Raw genomic sequence first — 19,706 nt, 5'->3', positions numbered from 1 at the left:
ACGTTTACAATAAAAAATAATAATAATAAAAAGTAAGAAAGAAACTAACAAGTACTGCAAAAATTTAAATAACTTTTCAGTCACTTAAATCCATATATTTATATAAATTAGTAGCACATACATATATACGAGTATACTTATACGAAAATGAGCCAGCATTAAACAATATAATTATGTAATAGTTACTTTAAGAGACGACAACAAGATTACAAATAAATAAAACTAAAGATTAAACAATCTCAGTAACGGAGATTGTGTATATTTTGCAAACTAATAGCAAAAAATAACGGTAGCTGCATACGTGCCCACAATATTTGGTGCCAAACCAACAGAACCATAAGAAATGTGGCATTTGTGTACACAGCAGAGGTGCTTTAGGAGATTTTTCAATGTTGGTACAACACCAACAACAATTATAAGCTATGTTCTTCAACTGGTTTACAGTTGATTTGTTTGTGTTTTGAGAGCTTTGCGGCTAGTCATGATTGAATCCATTTGGTACCGGGCTAGTTGATGTAAGCCTGAATTTTTAAATGAATGATAAAAAAAAAATAAAAATAATATGCGTAGTTATTACAAAATATTAATATTAAAAGAAAAAACATTTCCATGCACATAAGTATAAAATATTCGCGAAGTTCAAAATACTGAAGTTTCTCGTAATATGATAAGACAATACAAGTACTATTCACATATACAAGTATTAAATCCTTACTGCAGAATGGTTTAAAATATTCCCATATTATTAAAACAATAATCGTATATTTAAAGTAGAATAATTTTTCGTAAAACGCAAATTTTCCGAACTAACGTGAATAATTCCTCCTTACTTTGAAAGAATTCATAATTCTGAATTGGTTGGTTGCAGGCGGTCACATTTATGCCATCTTAGGTCCATTGTACATCTGACCGGTAGACCAATTAGCCTTATCCAGCAGCTCAGTGGATTTGGTAAAATACCTAATTTTATTTTGGAGCATTGATAGCTGTTGAAGACATCCTGTCTCACCTTGCTGAAGATTGGGCATTCGAAAAGTGTATGCCACATTAGCAATTTTTTGAAAATGAGATCTTATAGCTAAGTGCTCTGTGATGATTGCTTGCCTAAAAGCTTAGGGGAAATCTGTTCCTGGCTGCCACCTAGCGAGCCAACTCCGAGTCTCCCTACTAAGTGTCTAGTTATTGTACAACCTAACGTAGTGAGACTTAATTTAGGCGCTACGAATAGCCTCTATTGCTGCTTGGCTACTCACTAGAAGGTTATGCTGGAAACAGTCACCGACATTCCACCCCTCCGCACTTACCACCCGTATCAAAACAAATTTGTCAAAAGTTATGCACGTAGTGGCAACGTAAAAATATGTCATTCTCTTTTGTTTTCATTTCAGCCATGTTGACATTATTAAATTTGTATACACGATTTTTCACACATTTGGATTTTTAGTTATAATTTTTCATAATGTAAAAGCTCAAAAATACAATCCAACTATTAAAAATACTCTACCTATTTATGAATAAATGTATTTGGTTGTAATTTTGTGATATTTAAAGAATATTTCAAATATATTCAAGTTTATTTTTTAATTACTACAAAATATCGCGATTAGCAACCCTGCGTTGCAAGCGAGCAATCAGCTCACTCGTTTCAACGGTGCCAGTCGGTATATCCTACTGTACAGTCTGTAGAAGCGGACGGTAGACGCGGTGGTCAGTGTTCAGTTACATTGCACTCTCATAAGCTAGGTCATATCAGCTGATTCGGTCTACGGTTTTGCTTCGGTGACTGTTTCCAGCATTAATCAACTTGACTGGCCGTGGTTTAGTACTTTGTATTCTGCATAAAGCACTGTGACATCTCTCTTACCGACTGGCACTGGGAGTACGCTCAATAAATATATTGGCGACAGGAAATATGTAACAGCTTCGACAGGAGGAAATTTGAAAGACTGAGATTCAGCTATTAACTCTCATATAGTGGAAAAATATGCTGGTGACAGTTGTACTAACGGATTTCCGAGTGAATTTGGTTTAGATATATTGGTGTTTACATCTTGGCCGAGTTTCTCCTCTGATTTTCGGAGCGCGTTTTGAGATTAAGCGACCAATACGAGATCCTACAAATTTCGAACCACCTCCCAATTGTTAAGAAGTTTTTTCATGTTAGGGGGAACATAATACTAAGAGAAAACATTTTCTTGATGTTGGAAGAATAATCGAAACTTGACTTTATAAAAGCCTATTCACATAGTTATAAGGTGTACCTCATTCTTTAGAAAAGAAGACAACGCAAGAGACTCAACGAAACAAAACGAAATGAAAAATACAAATTTTAAAGGATAAGTAGGCCATTGAAAGAGTAATAAATTTGAAAAAAAATAGTACATTTACATGCACCTTGTATATACTTTATAGCACATGCACCATTTATATTTATATAATATATGCGCATACATACATATCAAATTTTCCTAAAATACCCGGTCAACTTCGTTCTACTTACCGTAAACTTTCCGTTCTAGAGCGATGTGAGTAGTCCTTAGATAACCTATTTCTGGAAAAAAATTAATATTGTTAGTAAACAATTTTTAAATACTTTAGTATTTATATTTACAAACCTGCGATTACGATGTATGCTGCCATTTCGTAAATTCCGATTGTCCCGCCATCTCATGAAACGATGACGTAGAGCTTGACGCACTTCCGAATTGAGGAAGCAAAAGAATAAGGATACGAAAAATCCCTAAGAAATTTAAATACTTTTAGTTAACGATTATATTATATATATACCTATATATCTCATAGTCTAGATATATATCTCATATTTATATATATATAATTTTAACGGAAGCTTAAGTATATATGGTATACATGCCTGTGTACTTATAAGAAAGACACGCAGATTTTCAAATACGTTTTGTGTAATTCCTTCGCCACCAGGGCAAAATAGTACAATAAGATATGTGACGCCAAATAACGGTATAAGCACAAGCAATGCCTTCGACGCCTTACGATATTGTCGGGTCTCCAGTGTGTTGGCCGAGCGCAATTTCGTGATTAGTACCTGAGTGAGAGAGTTAAGTGATATGTAACATATTATAGCTGAATTTATTTAAAATTAGATTAAATTTTTTTTGAACGGTCAGTTTTTATGGCAGCTACATATATGCTATATTGGTCCGATCTAAGCAGTTTGTGCGGAAATAGCAGCGTTGCCGTTGCACAATAATCTGTGCTAAATGTTGGTAAAGATATCTTGTCAAATAAAAAAGTTTTTCATACAAGTACTTGATGCTTGTATGCCAGTTATATGCTATAGTGGTACGATATCGGCAATTCCGACAAATGAGTCGCTTATTTCAGATTGAGGGACTAGTTCGCGTGTATACAGACAGACGGACATGGCGTACTCGACTCAGCTCGTTTCTTTCTGGATGTTACGAAATTCGTGGCAAACTTAGTATACCATGTTAGGGGTATAAATATATTAGTAAGGAGCTATTGTTACTCCAGTTTTGGTAATTTTGGATAGCAAGTAGGGGAAAAAAACTAATCGAGAGATTTCTAGGTACTCTCTGTATCTATGGAAGCTTTGAGTTGAAGCAAAAATATAAAAGGATAGAAATAAACCATGGGCTATGATCAGTTTCCAATGCAGGTCCGGCCACCTGTCCAGCATACTTAAATTTCTCACACCATTGTTTTCATTATATACTAGGAATATTAAGATTATATCAATCAAATCTCAAAGCAATCATATACTTACCCACATGATGCGTATGAGAAATATTAAATTGAGTATTAATACAAGGCAGGTAGGTGCTTGAAATATCCAATCAATGTGAGATTCCCTTAGCCACGAGCACTGAATGAACAACTGAAATGCAAAGCGAAAATTACAAGTATTTTCAATTGAGTGCAAGTGTGAACAAAAACTTAATTATAGTAATATGTCTTGGTATATTATTGAGCAATGCAACGAAGGTCCGCTGATTTATAATTGAATTAAATATCATTATATATCTATAATATATATGTACATGTACCTGTGTTAGAATACTATAGCTGGATTCGGTGTGATATTATACAATATAACTGAATTAATGGTTTCTAGTCAAACCCTTAACGTGCAGCCCTTGCGTGAATTGCGCAGAAATTATTAAAAATTAAGAAATAGCTATGAATAATTATAATGCATCGAAGTGTAGTGAGCTTCAAAGAACGAATTTTGACAATAAATTGTGGAGAAGTTCAGGTCACATACATTAAAGATATTATTTTCGTGAAATATTGATCACTTCGATCTCATATATGTATAAGTTTTATAGCTTCTTTTTTTTACTTTCACCTTAAATATTCGTTTATTAGATACATTTAAATTCTTTATTCGTGGCATATTCGAGGTATTGATAAAACTATCCGGCAAAATCGACTTTTTCTGACTATTGGGCCAAATCAAATTTCGAGAGAATGAGTCATAAATAAAAAAGTAATTTCTACGTTTTCCGAACATAGTCACTAAAAGTAAAATATTTTCTTGGAATTTCGAATTTGAGTTTATTGAAAACATCATTATTAAGTACCATATATAGGTTCCTAAAGTAGTAAAAATATGCGCATCATATACGTTTTCTTATTTTTGCAATAGTGTATAATATTTTTCGGTCAAGCTTACATGACAGACGCTATAAGGGTTCAAAGTCGAGAAAGTTTAAAAATATTGGATCGACTTCGAAACCTTACAACATCTCTCTTTCTCTCTCGAAAAATCGACTGGTTAATGGACTTAGACACCATTGACCAGTCGGTGTCGATAAAGTTTTTAAATGAAAATTTGTTTATTTATAAATACAAGTACTACACCTTTAACTTCTTGTCACACGGAGTTATATAGATATATCTAAAGTGTAGCACATATTGGAGCTTACAAATACGAGCCTATTGTTATTTATCAAATTACTATCAGGAAGCTATACTGATTTATGATCTATTTAATGCCAATGATAATATAATATAATCTGTGAGTCGGATTTAAACCTTCGAATGTTTTTTTTTTTCGATAAAAAAATCTTAGCATTAAACTGTAACAGCAGAAACACATTTAGACTCAGAATACAGAACTACTCGTAGCCTAAATTATAAATTATTTGCTTTGTTAGTGGTTAAAGGTTACCTACTTGGTCCCAATCATTCAAATCTCATAACCGTTAGATGGTACTTTTCAAAAAGTAGAGAGTAGGTATTTTCGAGGCTAAAAAAATTTGATTTGAGAATTGTTTGTGTAGTTTTTAACTTCAATTCATTAATGAGTACATTTAACATCTAGGTATTTGCTGGTGTTCCTCTGTAGCTATCCTAACGCAGAAGGTAGCTTCGAACTAAATGATTACAATTAAGTCGGTCAGGTCAAAATGTTGGCATATTAACAGGCGTCAAGTGTGCTTCTGCTCTCAGTAGCAAGTTCATTAATCTTCTAATAAATAGACGAGCACCAACTAAGGCCAACCCCAGCGCCTATACTAAGTCTCGGTAAAAGTAATCAGCGTACCTAGTCTTATAGGAATAAAAGTAAATGAAAAGGCAGATAAATTGGCTCGCTCAGAGGTAATGAAGAACATAATTGCTTTAAGGTGCATGTTGTAAGGCTTCTTCAAGAGTTGCTTGAAGCAATGGGGTCCAAAAGAACATCTCAGGTCTCGGAACACTAGCAACATAGCGCGCATCGCAAAGGTATTTTGGTGTAGTGTTGATGGTGGACAAACCAAAAGGCGTATACTTTTTGGCAATCAAGAATTAAGTAACATTATAGGCGTATTCACTGGATGATGAAGCGTTGGATCTTTCCAACTTAAAAGGCTTTAGGCAGCAGGGGTGGAAAAGTTCAGGTATTTTATCAAATCCACTTATCCATTTAATATTTTTATACCCTGAACAGGGTATATAAATTTTACCACGAAGTATGTAACATCCACAAGGAAATGTCAGGGACCCTATAAAATATGTAAATATAAATAATGGGCATGGTGAGGTGAGTCGATTTAGCCATGTACGTCTGTCTAAATATACGCGAATAAGTTTCTTAGTTTTGAAGATTTCGATTGGAACATTTGCACACATATTTTTCTCCCCAAAACCACTATAGCATATACTTGTAGCTGCCATACAAACTGAACGATCGGAATTATGTTTTTGTAAGGAAAACTTTTTTATTTGAGAAGATATTATCACAAAATTTGTCACGTATCATTATCTAACGCAATATTTGAAGAAGTTAACGTTTTTTTTTGTTTTTTTTTTTTAATATTTCCATTATTATTGAATAACTTTGATAATTACAAATCGATTGAGTTGTTTAGACATGCTTTAGAAATCTTAATTCAGTACAAATCTAAAAAATAGTGACGCTTTGAAGACTGCCGTTTAGTGGTATGAACTCACGGAAATGGAAAAAATAGTGTTGGGTCAATTTAAATAAAAATTTTCAAAAATTTAACCCTATTTTCATAATTTTCTCTAACTTTATTCATTGCTTACATGTCGCCAAAAAAGACAACGCACCCTAAATAATGTATGTAACATCGGTCCAAAAACTTAAATATGACCACAACAAAATACTGTCTACCACCAACGCTGTTAGTGCCATATGGCCATATTAAAACAAAAAAAAAAAACAATAAATAGAGTCCGGCAATGACGTAAAGCGATAAAGTGAAGAGTCCGAACCGGCTTACATACATATGCTCATAAAAATCGGTAATACGATAGCTGCAAACGAGCGCAATTTCAAATATGAACCAATTTAAATGCGGCGAAATCGCATTTACATTATCGCAGCCAAATGCTAATTAAAATAATAAATCTGGGAAATGCTGCAATAATATTTATACTTACACCGTTAAAATGCTCACTCTCCAATGATGTGGCGAAGATTTTTGCAATTGACCAAATAAATGTTATAACAGCGGGGCAACCTATAAAAATTAACAGCAACATTTAGATAATTGTAACTGTTTGTATATATGTGTATGTGGGTGTGTGTTTGTGTGCGTAAGTGTTTGTGTAATAATAAATTAAATGCTTTTGTTGCAACTATGTTTGCGTACGAATTGTGGTTTAAGGAGATGCAAAACAGACCAACAATGTATCATTGAATAAATATAAAGAGAATTGCAACAATTGAGTAAACAAATACACTGGGAATGTAAATACAATAATTCAAAGGTAAAGGTAGTGTGCATTCGTGGTTAGTTCGGTATAATAAGAAGATAAATTGTAGAAGAAAATAAAGAAAATATAAAATTAATTTTAAAGAAAATAAACAAAAGTTCAAAGAAATGAAATTAAGTGAAATAAATCATAAATTGTGAAACTAAGAATAGAATTTAATATACTATCATAATAACATGCTCAATATTTAATAAGGAGTTAGACCAGTATAGAATTTTCAAAAAATCGACAATTTCGTTTTCGCTTAAAGTACACTAGAGGGTTGTAAAAACGTGTTTCAACTTGTAGAATAATGGATAAAAAAGTCGCAGCATTCGGGTCGATCAGCTTCAGCACCTACAACTTAGGTGGTTAGGTAGCGTTGATGTTTGACGACGCAACTAGGTCTTTGGGTGGACTATTGTGAAAACATCAAGACTAAAATCTTTTCACCATATCCTGTCTTTTCTGAACCACTGTGTGCTCCTCATGAAGTTTATCAATATAAAAAGTTGCATTTGTGCAATCTCCGACACACCGTCAGGAAACCCTCGACATATAGTTACTATTATTTTCCTACACAAAGCCTTGCATTAGCATACCCGATGTTCAATAGTATTTCTTTCTTCTATCTCTTGACAACTTCTACATTAGTCATTGTATGCTGTAACCAGTTCGCTGGAATGTCTGGCAATCAGACAGCAACTTTCCTACTAGAGCTTTTACGCCATTCTTTTTAAATTTTAATTGTCGGCATGTGCGGCCCATATTCCATTCATGCCACCTTTGCCAGCTTGTTGAGTAAGTTAGGGATTAACTCCACCGAGTCACAGCTATAAACATGTTTGTCGAATAATTAATAATTTACAAGTAGCAAGAAGTACATACATTCCCTCTTTTTCGGAGTTTAATTGTAGGGTGTTGCCTATTCTGGTTAATTCATCTGCTTCACAATTGCCAGAAATATCACTTTGTCCTGGAAGCCATTGCAGGTTTATCGTGAAATAGGATGTTAGATCCACTAAAAGATCAAGGCGTTCTTTTACCATCTTTGATGAAACCCTAAGAAACTTTAGGCATTTCAAAGCCGCTTCGACAAATGTATATATAAATATATTTCTTGTTGTGTGCACACTCTTTGTCAGAACAAGAAAGCTTTCTTCATTTGCTGTGATCTCCGCTTGGAAGATACTGCAGTGGCCTGGTAGTCGGAAGAAGATTCTGGTATTAAATTTTGCTGAAAAGACACCACCTCCCACTCGATCTGTATACATGCTTATTCATACTCACGTAAAACTAAAAACGCGTTTTTCTCGAAACTTCAGTTTTCAAATTATTGTCTAATAAACTACGTGTGATTTTTTGTTTTAATTACTACTTGATTCCATTTCATCAAATTTGACGCGGACTGACAAAAAACTAAATTTTTGGGTTTTTAATAAACATTTTTATTATCTTATTCAAAATAGGCTGTAGAGGCAATATCGGCATGTGAACGCTTTATCCAATTTTCCATACACAAGCTAAAAGCCTCGGAAGGGATGGACAAACGGAGATCAAACTTTACACGAACATAAAAAATGATTGTATAGACCAGTTCATGTCACATTTAATCAGGTGTTGCTAATTTTTTCGATTGAGATTGCACTGTTTTTACAAGCCATTTTCCCAAAAGTTTATGTAAATCTAAAAACTAACAAATTTTACTATATGACTGGAATAGAGTCCAAAAATTTATATTCGTTCAAAGACTTTCTATACTCTCATCGGGTTTACACTTACAAAAGCATTAATAGCATTAATAATCAAAACAAAAAAAAATCACTTTGACATTTAGGCTGACTAAACAAATGTTTTAATAAAAGCAAAAAAAAAAATAGTGTGAAATATTTTTTTTATTTAAAAACTCACCCCAGCCTATGCAAGCGTATATGAAAAACCGAATATTATCGCTAGAAAATGTCTGCACCACAAGTGTATAAAGATAGAGACCTGTAGAAAAAATTTCGAATTAAAATAATTTTGTTTATATTTAAAATTAGTAGCGCATATGCCGCATACCTTCCACAAACATCCAGAAAAAGTTAGTCAAATTAAAATAGTGAAACATCATGACCAAAGTGATGCAGCCGGCCTCGCTGGGGTGCTCTGTCATCTGAAAAATAATGCACGAACAAAGCAGAAGACAGCCATTATTAGTACCAGCTATTAGTTAGCGCCTGTGGTCGAGGCATTATAAAAGCAAAAGTAATAGAAACAACAAAAGCAAGTGATGTGTTCTATATCTCTTAATGTTTGGCTTACCACATGCAGGCACATCGTGAGGATCCACAGCAGCGCGGCGAGTATGTATGTGAGGAATAAATTCGCATGAATGGTGTTGCGCAGGCATTTCAAGTCTCTGCAAGTAACCAACAATAAAAAATTAAATACAAAATAAAAAAACAATAAAAAAAATGAGCAAATGGTTGTTTTATGAATAAAACAGAAGAATTTTAATTGTAGACAACATTAAATTTTGATTATTTATATAATATTTCAACAAAATTAAATTTACTGCTAACTTCCTGAATTTGTTTAGCTTAACCACAATTGCAGTACTATTTATGTATATGTATGTGTGCATGTGTAAAACAAAAACATGTGAATTTAATTATGCAAATGTTTTATTGTTTACTCACTTGAAGAAATAGAAAACGATCAGTGCTAAAATGAGTGACGTTAAACTAATGAAATATCCAATGAAATATATATAGGATGATAATTCGATTGTTGGCGAAAGATCAGCCAATTGTGGCGGTAATATTGTAGACGGCTGACAACGCATATACTCCGTGTAATTGTCCCACGTGCCGTCCGCTAGGCACTGACGTGTTACATTTTCTAAAAGACGAGAGAAATTTATAAATACATATTAGGGTGGTCAAAGAAAAACCCATTATGGTTTTTTGCTTTATACTCTGAAACATTGGTTGATTGATACCGAAAAAACAAACAAGTAAAAACGTTAAACGTAAAAGCTATAATACCCTTCACAAACACAAAAGATTCCGTACAAGAACTTTGATCGGCCAGTTTGTATGGCAACTATATGCTATACTGGTCCAATATCGGCGGTTTGACAAATGCTCAGCTTCTGGGGGAAAATGTGTACAAAATTTTAGATCGAAATCTCAAAAATTGACAGACAGACGGACATGGCTAAATCGAATCAGCTCGTCATGTTGTTCATTTATATATACATACATATTATATAATGTATAGGATTGCTGACGTTGCGTTTTGGGTGTTACAAACTTCATGGCAAATTTAATACTCGTATACCCTGTTCAGGATATAAATATCTCCAAGTATGAGCTCTTAATACTGACAGCAAGGTCCACCACTTTTCAGTTTCATATTTTTAAATTATTATTGGATGAAAAGTTTATATGTACTATTTGAAAAAATAAAAAAAAATATTGACTCTCATATTTCTTCCTAAACCTCACCGTTAAAAATAATCGATTTTTACCCACCCTAATACATATAGACTAAAAATTAGAAAAAAATAGTTTTCTTAAGTTCTTAGTAAAACTCCAAGTGTTGTTTCACCATATAGAGTATTTTTAGGTTATAATCAATTTGGAATTATCTATGGTACCTTTGAAATTTCTAAGGCATTTTCAATGTAATCATTGTAAATTACACTATTTATATAAGAAAATCGGCAGTTAAACTTCTTTAAAACTCACTCACGGTCGCACTTTTTCGGAACAGATCTTATCTGAACTAAAATAGTATTATTTGATCATAGTGATAAATAAACAGCGTGATAAGCTGAGTCGATAGTATATATTAGTATGAGTATATACCCAAACTAGTCCCTTAGTTTTTGAGATATCTATCTGAAATTTTCTACACGTCCTTTTTTTCACAAGAAGCTGCTTAATTGTCGGAATTGACGATATCGGACCATTATAGCATATATCAGCCGTACTGAACAATCAAGTTCTTGTAAGAAAACATTTTTTATTTGTGTAGGGTATTACTGCTTCAATGCAACCGAATTTGACATTTTTTCTGGTTTTTATAATCTTCAGCAAGGCCTTTATACGGCATTTTAACTACTTAGTGCAAATTAAATCTTCATTAAATGGCACAAAAATAACTGTTTAAATAAATACCATCTAATTTCATAACTAAATTAAGAATACACATCTTCCTATTAGACCTAGTACCAGTGCATTTAATGTTCTCTTATTTGTAAGCATTTGTAGTTGATCTTGCGTGTCACGCTTCACACTCCCACTTATCACACCACCAGCGAGGCCGCTGCACTTCACTAACTTTTACTTAAATATACATATATATTTGCAAATAATATTGGCTAAGTGTTAGAATTTTAAACAGTGACATAGAGACATACTGTCTGTGAGTGTGTGTGGTAGACGCGTGACGAAGTCGTGTGAAAGTGCTAATGAAATAGTAATTTTCACATAAGCATGAAATACCGTATATGTAGAAATATGTGAGTATGTGTGTGCATATTTTGTTCTATGTTTATTTGCCTTCATAGGTGTTTGAGTAATATAGTGAAGTAATTCAAATTTCATTTGCAAATATTTGCGCTCATCATATACTCGACAGCCTCTCTTGCCACTCTGTGTAACAACTTCGGTTGACATCGCAAACGAGCTGTGTTTTAATGATTTAGTTTGACAATATTTAATATAGTCAGCACGTCAAGTTTAAGCTGACGCGCCGAAAGTGACATAGACTCACAAATGTATTAATTTATAACTGTATACAGTTGATTGACATTTGCAGTTTGTTACCAAAGACAGTCCAACAGAGTTGTCAAAATTATTAAGTGGCAGCCGCAGCCACAACAAAATAATGATATACCAAAAATGCTGTTTTATGATTTGAAATTTGCCCACGCATATATAATATTTGTATAAAGAATCGTCACAAACTCTATTCATCCTTCTTTTTCGAGATTCCACTGTTTAATTTGGTTCCATCTTTTTCATGAATAACATAATAAAAACTGTAGGATTTATAACGTTTGCTGTTACCATCGTGATAATTTTATATATTATGTTTGGCTAATCTATTCTAACCCTTACATATAGAATAAGGTCTAGTAATAAAAAAAAAAACGTTAGAAAAATAAGATTTCGTACTAAAAACCCTTTCAGACAGTTTTGTGATTATATTCTTTGTCTCAGTATTGTTAGAGCACGCGTCAAGGATGGATACCACTATGAGGAAAATACGCCATAGTTTACAGTTTTTCATAGATAAAGTCGACAATGAAAGCCAGGTGGATGAAACATGTATAGTGTTTATGCTATGCCTAATACTGTACTGTATCGAAAATATAGATAAATCAAGAAAATCAAAAAAAATCCTTTCGGCACCTAAAACTCCTATATACATATTGATCATAAAGATCCTCATAAATCGACAAAGCGCATTGAGCCTCTCACAAATTTGTTTATGCGGCTAATATTATGTAGTCTCGGCTGTGTCTCCTGGTTGGCAGAAGATATGACTGCCGAAATGGAGAATGGAGGAGAAAGTGTAAATGTTGCAAAAGTCTTGTGATATGTTGTAATGAGTTCAAAGTTTACATAATACTATTCGATATTTTATAATGTGGGCAATGTAGGTTTTCAAGCGTAAAAACATAATCATTGTAGTTGTATGCTTTTATATTCAGAAATTCTTTAGCAGTCACACCTTTTCTATATTTCAAAATCAATTTGCCGAGCTGTATATGTCGTACATGGTTCAAATTAAAGTCATAAAAACTGACACGCTTATTTACCAATATTATAATGCAGTCAAAAATTTGCCTACGAAATCAGAACATGTTTACTCTATAGGTTTATTGTAGCAATAAATAACAAGACGATATAATGAAATCCATATATACTTGTATATATATAATATATTCACATATACACATACACAAGTATGACAGTGACAGATCACCATTCGTGCAAATATAAAAAGGGCGTGTGCTCAGCGACTAAGAAGCATGCGATTTTATGACAACTTTTTGATTCAAAAATTAAATGTATTAAGCGGTCTACCATATATTTGTTTTATTTGTCATATTGATTAGCAGTTTTTTATTATTAATGAGAGCCTTTATTTATGTCATCGCAATCATTAGTCTGTGCAAAATCACCGTCAAAGCAACTCACTTGCCAAATATTTGAGGAATCGATCAAAAAAATTTATAGCAAGAATAATCTATTAAAGCCAGAAGAGTAATGCTCTAAACTGGTTACAACATGTCTGGTAGCTACTAAGTACAATATTTTATCACATATCAAACCACTGTACAATAATTGTATACCGTGAAATCTACTTTTTTTCTGGATATTGGTCCAAACCAATTTTTTTCCAGAAATTTAATCTTAAGTAAAAAATTATTTCGTCGGATTTGGAAATTGAGCTTACGGAAAATATAATTACAGTATGGAAGTTCCTGAGATAGTAAAAACATGAACATCATCTATGTTTTCCTCTCATTTTCCGTGGAGCATATATGACAGGTGTTATAAGGTTTCAAAGTTGGATAAGCTTTTTTTTAAATACCGAAATAAATTTTTTTTTTTCGAAGATCCAATTTTGATCTACTTTGTGTCAATTTGTTATTGCTATTTATTATTTTATGCAATTAATTAATACTTACCTGTTGTATTGTAATGTATGCCCTTGAATTCTGCAAAACAGGGTTGTATGGCTGTCGTGCCGGCCAGCGTTTCCTGCCAACAGAGCACAGAGTCAAAGGAGGGCGCACAAGTTAAGTAGGAGGCTGAGGCATTGCGTGGCTGTAAGAGTTGAAATAAATATATTTTTGGTTAAAATTAAAAAAATCCAACTAATTTAGGGCTATATGTGAGTGTAAAGTGCTAATTAAGTACTGTGATCGCACCGAGTTCACCGTGACTTGAGTATTTTTACATTACGAGTCGAGTGAATCGCGTAACTTTTACTTACTGATTTTTAGCAAATTTTGTTTTGGAATAAAAAGGTGTCACAAAATATATTTCGATCGGTCGATCGGTTAGCTTAACTTAACCCACATGTGGAACCATTATTACAGCGTTAAGACAAGCAATAATAAAATTCTCCATAACAAAACCATGTACCATGTTATATGAAATCGCCATTGGCTAGCAAAGCTGTTAAGTATTGTGAAAAGTCTATGCCAGCGCGGTCAGAATTAATAATGTTCTTATTGTTTTCAGATATAACCCGACCAATTTCACATCTGATAAGGCAGTGTTTTGGTAAAGGGTTTGGCTTGAATGGCGAGTTTATCACCAAAACATTTCGTTCTTCAAAAGAAAATATTAATATTCCAAAAGTCAGTGGTCGGTTCTTCCATCTAGAGAGTAGTGTAATAATTTTTATTTGCTTTTGTTTAAAAAATCTTTAATATTCATAAAGGTATACGGATGGCTTTCAAGTATGTATATATGCCAATATTTATTCATGTTTAAAAATGTGTATATGTGCATACATGTGCAATAATGTTTACTTTAAATGCTATACTGCATCGCTACAAACAGCACAACCAGGGGATTGGTCTAATTAATTTGTGACCCGCGGCGTATACTTTATTGCGTTGGCTCGTGGTCGCAATTTGCTGACTTGCATTGCCGAGAGTGGTTAATACAGTTGCAGAAAATACAGGAAAACACATGCAAGCAAACATATATAGTATGCACCACATACGTACATATATATAAATTGCATATTACAAAAATTTTTCTATCACATGGTATATGTGCCTAGTAGAGTTTACGAGCCGCTTATAAAACTAACTAATTAACTGAAACTGAAGGTTTCGTAGAGGATATTTTTTTAATTGAATAAAATTTAGAATTTTGATTAAAATGCAATTAAAATTTATTCAAAATTGGAAAGAAAATTGATATTATTGTATAAGTATTGAGGCTGTACGAGAAATAATTACAGTGATAAAAATGTCTGACATAAAAAGGGATGTTCATAAATAAACGATAATTACAAGTACTTTAAAATCACAATGCTCATTTGGTTAGATATGTTCTCTGTACTTCCGTAGGCGGTTGGCTGTTCTGAGTCATTAATCGACATCACGGCCTTTCAAGTATATTTATGGCCTAAGAAAGTTTCCTATATAATCCGGCAGCCAAATGGTAAAACATTTTGAAACCTGCCAAGGATACTACAATCAAGGAGTCTTTTATATATATTCTACTAAAGCGTGCGGTAATTTTGACGGCGAATTGGTAAAAATCACCTGCTTCAATCCCCTCTCAAAATAAGCGAAATCACCTGAAAAATTTTCCGAAGTGTAAAAATGGAAAATATTTGGCAGTAGTGTTCATATTTATGTTTTCGAAATAAAGCTGCAGACCTAAAATTTTTATAAAATAAGTAAGGACCTTATACCATGTTTACAGCGATCATTTAGCTGAGACAATTAAGACGAAAATTGTTACATCATCACTGAATGCATAAATTATTATTTAGCTAAAAAAAATAGTATTTGTAAACTGTAAAAAAAGTTTTGTTATAGTTGTGATAATAAGACTTTAGTTTAAATAAAAGAGATGATAACTTAAGCGGGTATACTACAAGTAGTTTAGAGGCATGAATTTTAGGTAATTTTTGAAGTAAAAAAAAGCCAATCAATATTTTGACTATCTATTTTTTTATTAGTTATTTATTAACATGACAAGAATACAGTAAAAAGTCAAAAAAATAATTTGAATTTTGAAAAATTCTTTTGTAGATATTTTCTTGAACAGTTAAATTTTGAAAATATACAAGACAAAAATTTTTATTTTATTTCTAGACTTGAATACTTCCTTAGTTTTGATACTGAATTAATTTAGTTCAATGCAAATATTGATCCTTTGATTAGATTTAGAATATCTGATTAAAAAGGAGGGAGAACAGCTATTGGAACCAATAGCAGTACAAAAAGCTAGGTAGGTTTTGAATAATTTCATTTGTTTTGTTCTTCACCAAATTTTAAAAGGTTGCCTTGGTTTTCAATATCAATCTATCGTTAATTAAATGCTTATTGGGCAATTAGTTAATTGTTCTACCGTAAGGTAAATTGATAACAATTAATGGTTCAATTGCTGTAATTCTCTTAATAAAGTGAGCCAAAAACTAACTTATCAAATTCATGACATAAAATGAACCTATATACAGAGAAAAAATATACTTGCAATGAGAAATTTTTTGCTTAATTTTGAAAGGTTTAAAAAAACATATTTTTATTAAAAATGCCATAACTTTTGAACCGTTTAGGTAAACAATTTTTTCATCGTGGATTTTAGTTGAGCAGAATATTCGTTAAAAATCTACCTTAGGGTGAAAATTGATGGGTGAATTTTTTTTATGGCTCACCCTAATGAGCATTTATTAATCTAGAGTGGGAGTATATGAAATATAGTGTATAAATTGATTTCATAGTTTTGTTGACAACTTTTTAACTTATGGGTAGGCTCGTGAATTTCAAAATATGTATTTTTGATTGCATATACTAAACTAACTAAACACATACAAATTAACTGAATTATGTTGCAATAAATTATTTTGTGCACCGATCTGTTAACAAATACGTAAAGAATAATAATTACAAAAATTTTCGCACTTCGAACGAAATTACGGAATTTTCCGCGAATTCAGCAGCAAATTCGCAACACAATTCAGCAAAAGCAGCGTTATCAACAACGCGTTCGGAATAGCACTATAAATTTCGGGCTTAACTCTGAACTTATAAGTATGTATGTATATAATGTATATGTATTATAAGTATGCATTTATGTGTGTGTGTTTATGAAAGTGAAATTGTACTCACCGCGGTGCGCCTGCCGCTCTTCTCGCAAAGCGCCTTCAACGTTTGGTTTATGGAAATTTCGTTCATTGCAGTCGCATCAGGGATATCTTTGTTCATGCGCAGCATTTCCGTTGAGAAATTGGCAATAATATTTTCGATATCGAGCACTTCGGCCGCCGCTGCCGCTGCCGAATCATCCAATCCTTCGAAAAAAGCATGCAGATCTGTGTTGGACATTTTCTGTGTTGGCAATCCAGTCTGTGTTGCCGGTATATATGTGTAGGTGCTTATATAATTTGAGGTGTGATATACAGTTATATTAGCGGTGTGCGTGTGTGGATGTGCAGCGCACCTGGCTTGGCTTACTAGCCACAAGAGCTGATGGTGTCGCTGCTGTGGCGCCTCTTTTATGTTCCTATTATTGTTGTTGTGGACTTTGGTCTACTAGCAATTAGTTGCTATTACTAAGTTGTTTGTTGCTGTCTTTGTTGCAATTTACCTAATGTTGTTGTTGTTGTTGTTGTGAGCGCTGTTGACTCTAGCGCTAACTTTATTGGCGACGATTCTGGATCATTGCAGCCATTTTATCGGCAAATTGTGCGTTTACAATTCGCATTGTTTTTGTTTGTATTGCTGCCTCACTATTTGCATATTTTACTTGCTGTTTCTTCTTTCTTTTTTCGTCGTGCTTTTGCTGGTGGTAAGGTGTGTTGTGGTAATTATACTTTATGCGCGTATTTGTTGTGTGTGTGTGTTTTTTTTTATCACGCAATATTCTAATGTAACGGTACCTTAGTTTGTAAATATGATTACAGTGGCCTTCAACCAGCCGCAACAGTTTGCCATCTATATCACTTAGGAAATTCAAATGAAAGTGAAATTAGAAAAGGAAATTTTATTTGCTGCTGGCGATGCGTTGCCTCTTATCTCTGGACAATAACTGTAAATAAAGTAGAAGTAACAAACGAAAAAAAAGCATTCAATTAGACAAAATTTACAGGTCTTAAGTATATGAGTAAGCAAAAGTAAAACACTCGGTAGCAAACACGAGTTTAATGCATTGGTATACGAACAAATACAGTCTGTCACATAAGTGTGGTAACAAAAAACCGTAACTCAAGGAAATTTCGTACTAAGTGTGGTACTTTACGAACCATACCAACTATGACGCTCAAGGTTTTGCTGCATATGGCACTGGTGGACATAGGAAGGTGTATGGCTGCGAAAGCTGCTCTTAGATTCAGAGAAACTGGGTAATTTGATGACTGCGAGCCTGGGGATTACCTGGTAGTCTAGCTTAGTTTCGTCTGCCATTTCTCTGCTCACATACCTTCGATGGAGGACGGAGACGGAGCTTCGCAAAGAACTGTACATACCAGTCTAAGTGTGATCCTCCACTATTTTGAGGGATTAGCCATCAAACCTAACTTAATTTAGTAACTATTAGTTCCATACTACGATATTGGTATGCACAATTTTATTATTATTTTCCTTTCCCCATATGTGTTCTAACTAACATTGCACAAAACCTAAATTTTTCAAAAAATCTTCGAAAGTTCCTTTAAACTATTCGTTTTGATTGAAGGCATTTGGCATTTCCACTCAAAGTTACCATTACTTCTCTACTCAAAATAAATTTATTTCATTCTAACAAGATTCCGATACCATTTTCGTAGTATGGCTAGTCTCTTGCTTCAAAATGGCGATTTCTATCCATGCTCTCGAGTTCTGAAAACAAGGAAATAGCGAGACTAAGTGAAGAGGATTCGGTGGATGTAGGAGCAGTTCGAAGCCTAGTTAATATATAATTATATTTAATTTACAAAACATATGGATTTACTTCTAAAGGTGGACTAACGTAGAAAGTCAGCCAGTTTTAGTCAAGCTAGTACCCTGACGGTAGGGAGCTAATAAAACATTTTGCACTAAAATCTTCATTCAATAAGAATGCAAAGGATCATATTCAATACATTGGTTAAACCTTATCCGTTAACCTTTAAATGAAGAAAAAAAATCTGTTTTCAGCCTAATTCTTTCAACAAGTAATATTTTAGTAATACTTTTATCTATACTACATTCGTCCGCATCTATTCACAATACTATATGTATGTAAATATGTAGATATTAATTTTCATAAAAACCGGAAAAAATCATATTCTTATTTCTTACAGAAAAATATTCAATCAATTTAAACAGTTTTCTCTGTATTCTATATATTCCTGTACACCTACTATTATGTTCAACTGTATACACAGAATTATTATATATTGCCTGCAAATCAGACATAAATTTAAAAATTTTTAAGTAAACATGATTAGATAAACTTGGTTTTGTATAAACTCAGGATAAAAAAAAAGTTATCAGAACTTTGATATCTTCATTTTGATAAACTTGTTAAAAATCAGTGTGCGATTACGAGTTCATGCAGATAAACGCTTTTATAAAATTAATAAAAAAAAAACCTGTGCAGCAACGGGGCAACTCTCTTTTATAAGTTTTTTGCTTAACCTGTTGTTAAGATTGAAATTAATAAAAATAGCATAGAATAAGAATAGAAAAATTTATCTGGGAATCTCGTGGCGTGCAGATTTCTTAACTATTGCGCAGCGTTTGAACTGTCGTACTTATAAGAACTCTCTCCTAATATATTGCTACAAAA

The 19,706-nt window shown here is 33.0% G+C and overlaps 1 protein-coding gene across 8 annotated transcripts in view; it reads right to left on the bottom strand.

Annotated features, from left to right (window-relative positions):
- The window catches only part of Dh44-R2 (Diuretic hormone 44 receptor 2), a 63,874-nt gene that overhangs the window by 4,580 nt on the left and 39,588 nt on the right, over positions 1 to 19,706 (bottom strand). For 6 of the 8 annotated variants that reach the window (XM_070108876.1, XM_070108875.1, XM_070108877.1 and 3 more), the window contains 12 exons: positions 17,069 to 17,987; positions 13,895 to 14,033; positions 9,885 to 10,086; positions 9,508 to 9,604; positions 9,265 to 9,358; positions 9,115 to 9,195; positions 6,889 to 6,968; positions 3,764 to 3,874; positions 2,873 to 3,061; positions 2,616 to 2,740; positions 2,501 to 2,551; positions 79 to 521 (listed from right to left, as the gene is read on the bottom strand). In XM_070108876.1, coding sequence (XP_069964977.1) covers positions 476 to 521; positions 2,501 to 2,551; positions 2,616 to 2,740; positions 2,873 to 3,061; positions 3,764 to 3,874; positions 6,889 to 6,968; positions 9,115 to 9,195; positions 9,265 to 9,358; positions 9,508 to 9,604; positions 9,885 to 10,086; positions 13,895 to 14,033; positions 17,069 to 17,284 — 1,431 coding nt within the window. In that variant the 5' untranslated portion in view covers positions 17,285 to 17,987 and the 3' untranslated portion in view covers positions 79 to 475. Of the gene's footprint in view, positions 1 to 78; positions 522 to 2,500; positions 2,552 to 2,615; positions 2,741 to 2,872; positions 3,062 to 3,763; positions 3,875 to 6,888; positions 6,969 to 9,114; positions 9,196 to 9,264; positions 9,359 to 9,507; positions 9,605 to 9,884; positions 10,087 to 13,894; positions 14,034 to 17,068; positions 17,988 to 19,706 lie in introns of those variants that run through there. The other 2 variants (XM_036378236.2, XM_070108881.1) reach the window with 2 other exon arrangements.

The sequence above is a fragment of the Bactrocera oleae genome, chromosome 4 (assembly GCF_042242935.1).
Source record: "Bactrocera oleae isolate idBacOlea1 chromosome 4, idBacOlea1, whole genome shotgun sequence".
Lineage (NCBI taxonomy): Eukaryota > Metazoa > Arthropoda > Insecta > Diptera > Tephritidae > Bactrocera > Bactrocera oleae.
The sequence above is the reverse complement of the archived record's forward strand: the minus strand, read 5'-3'. Positions and strand labels throughout refer to the sequence as shown.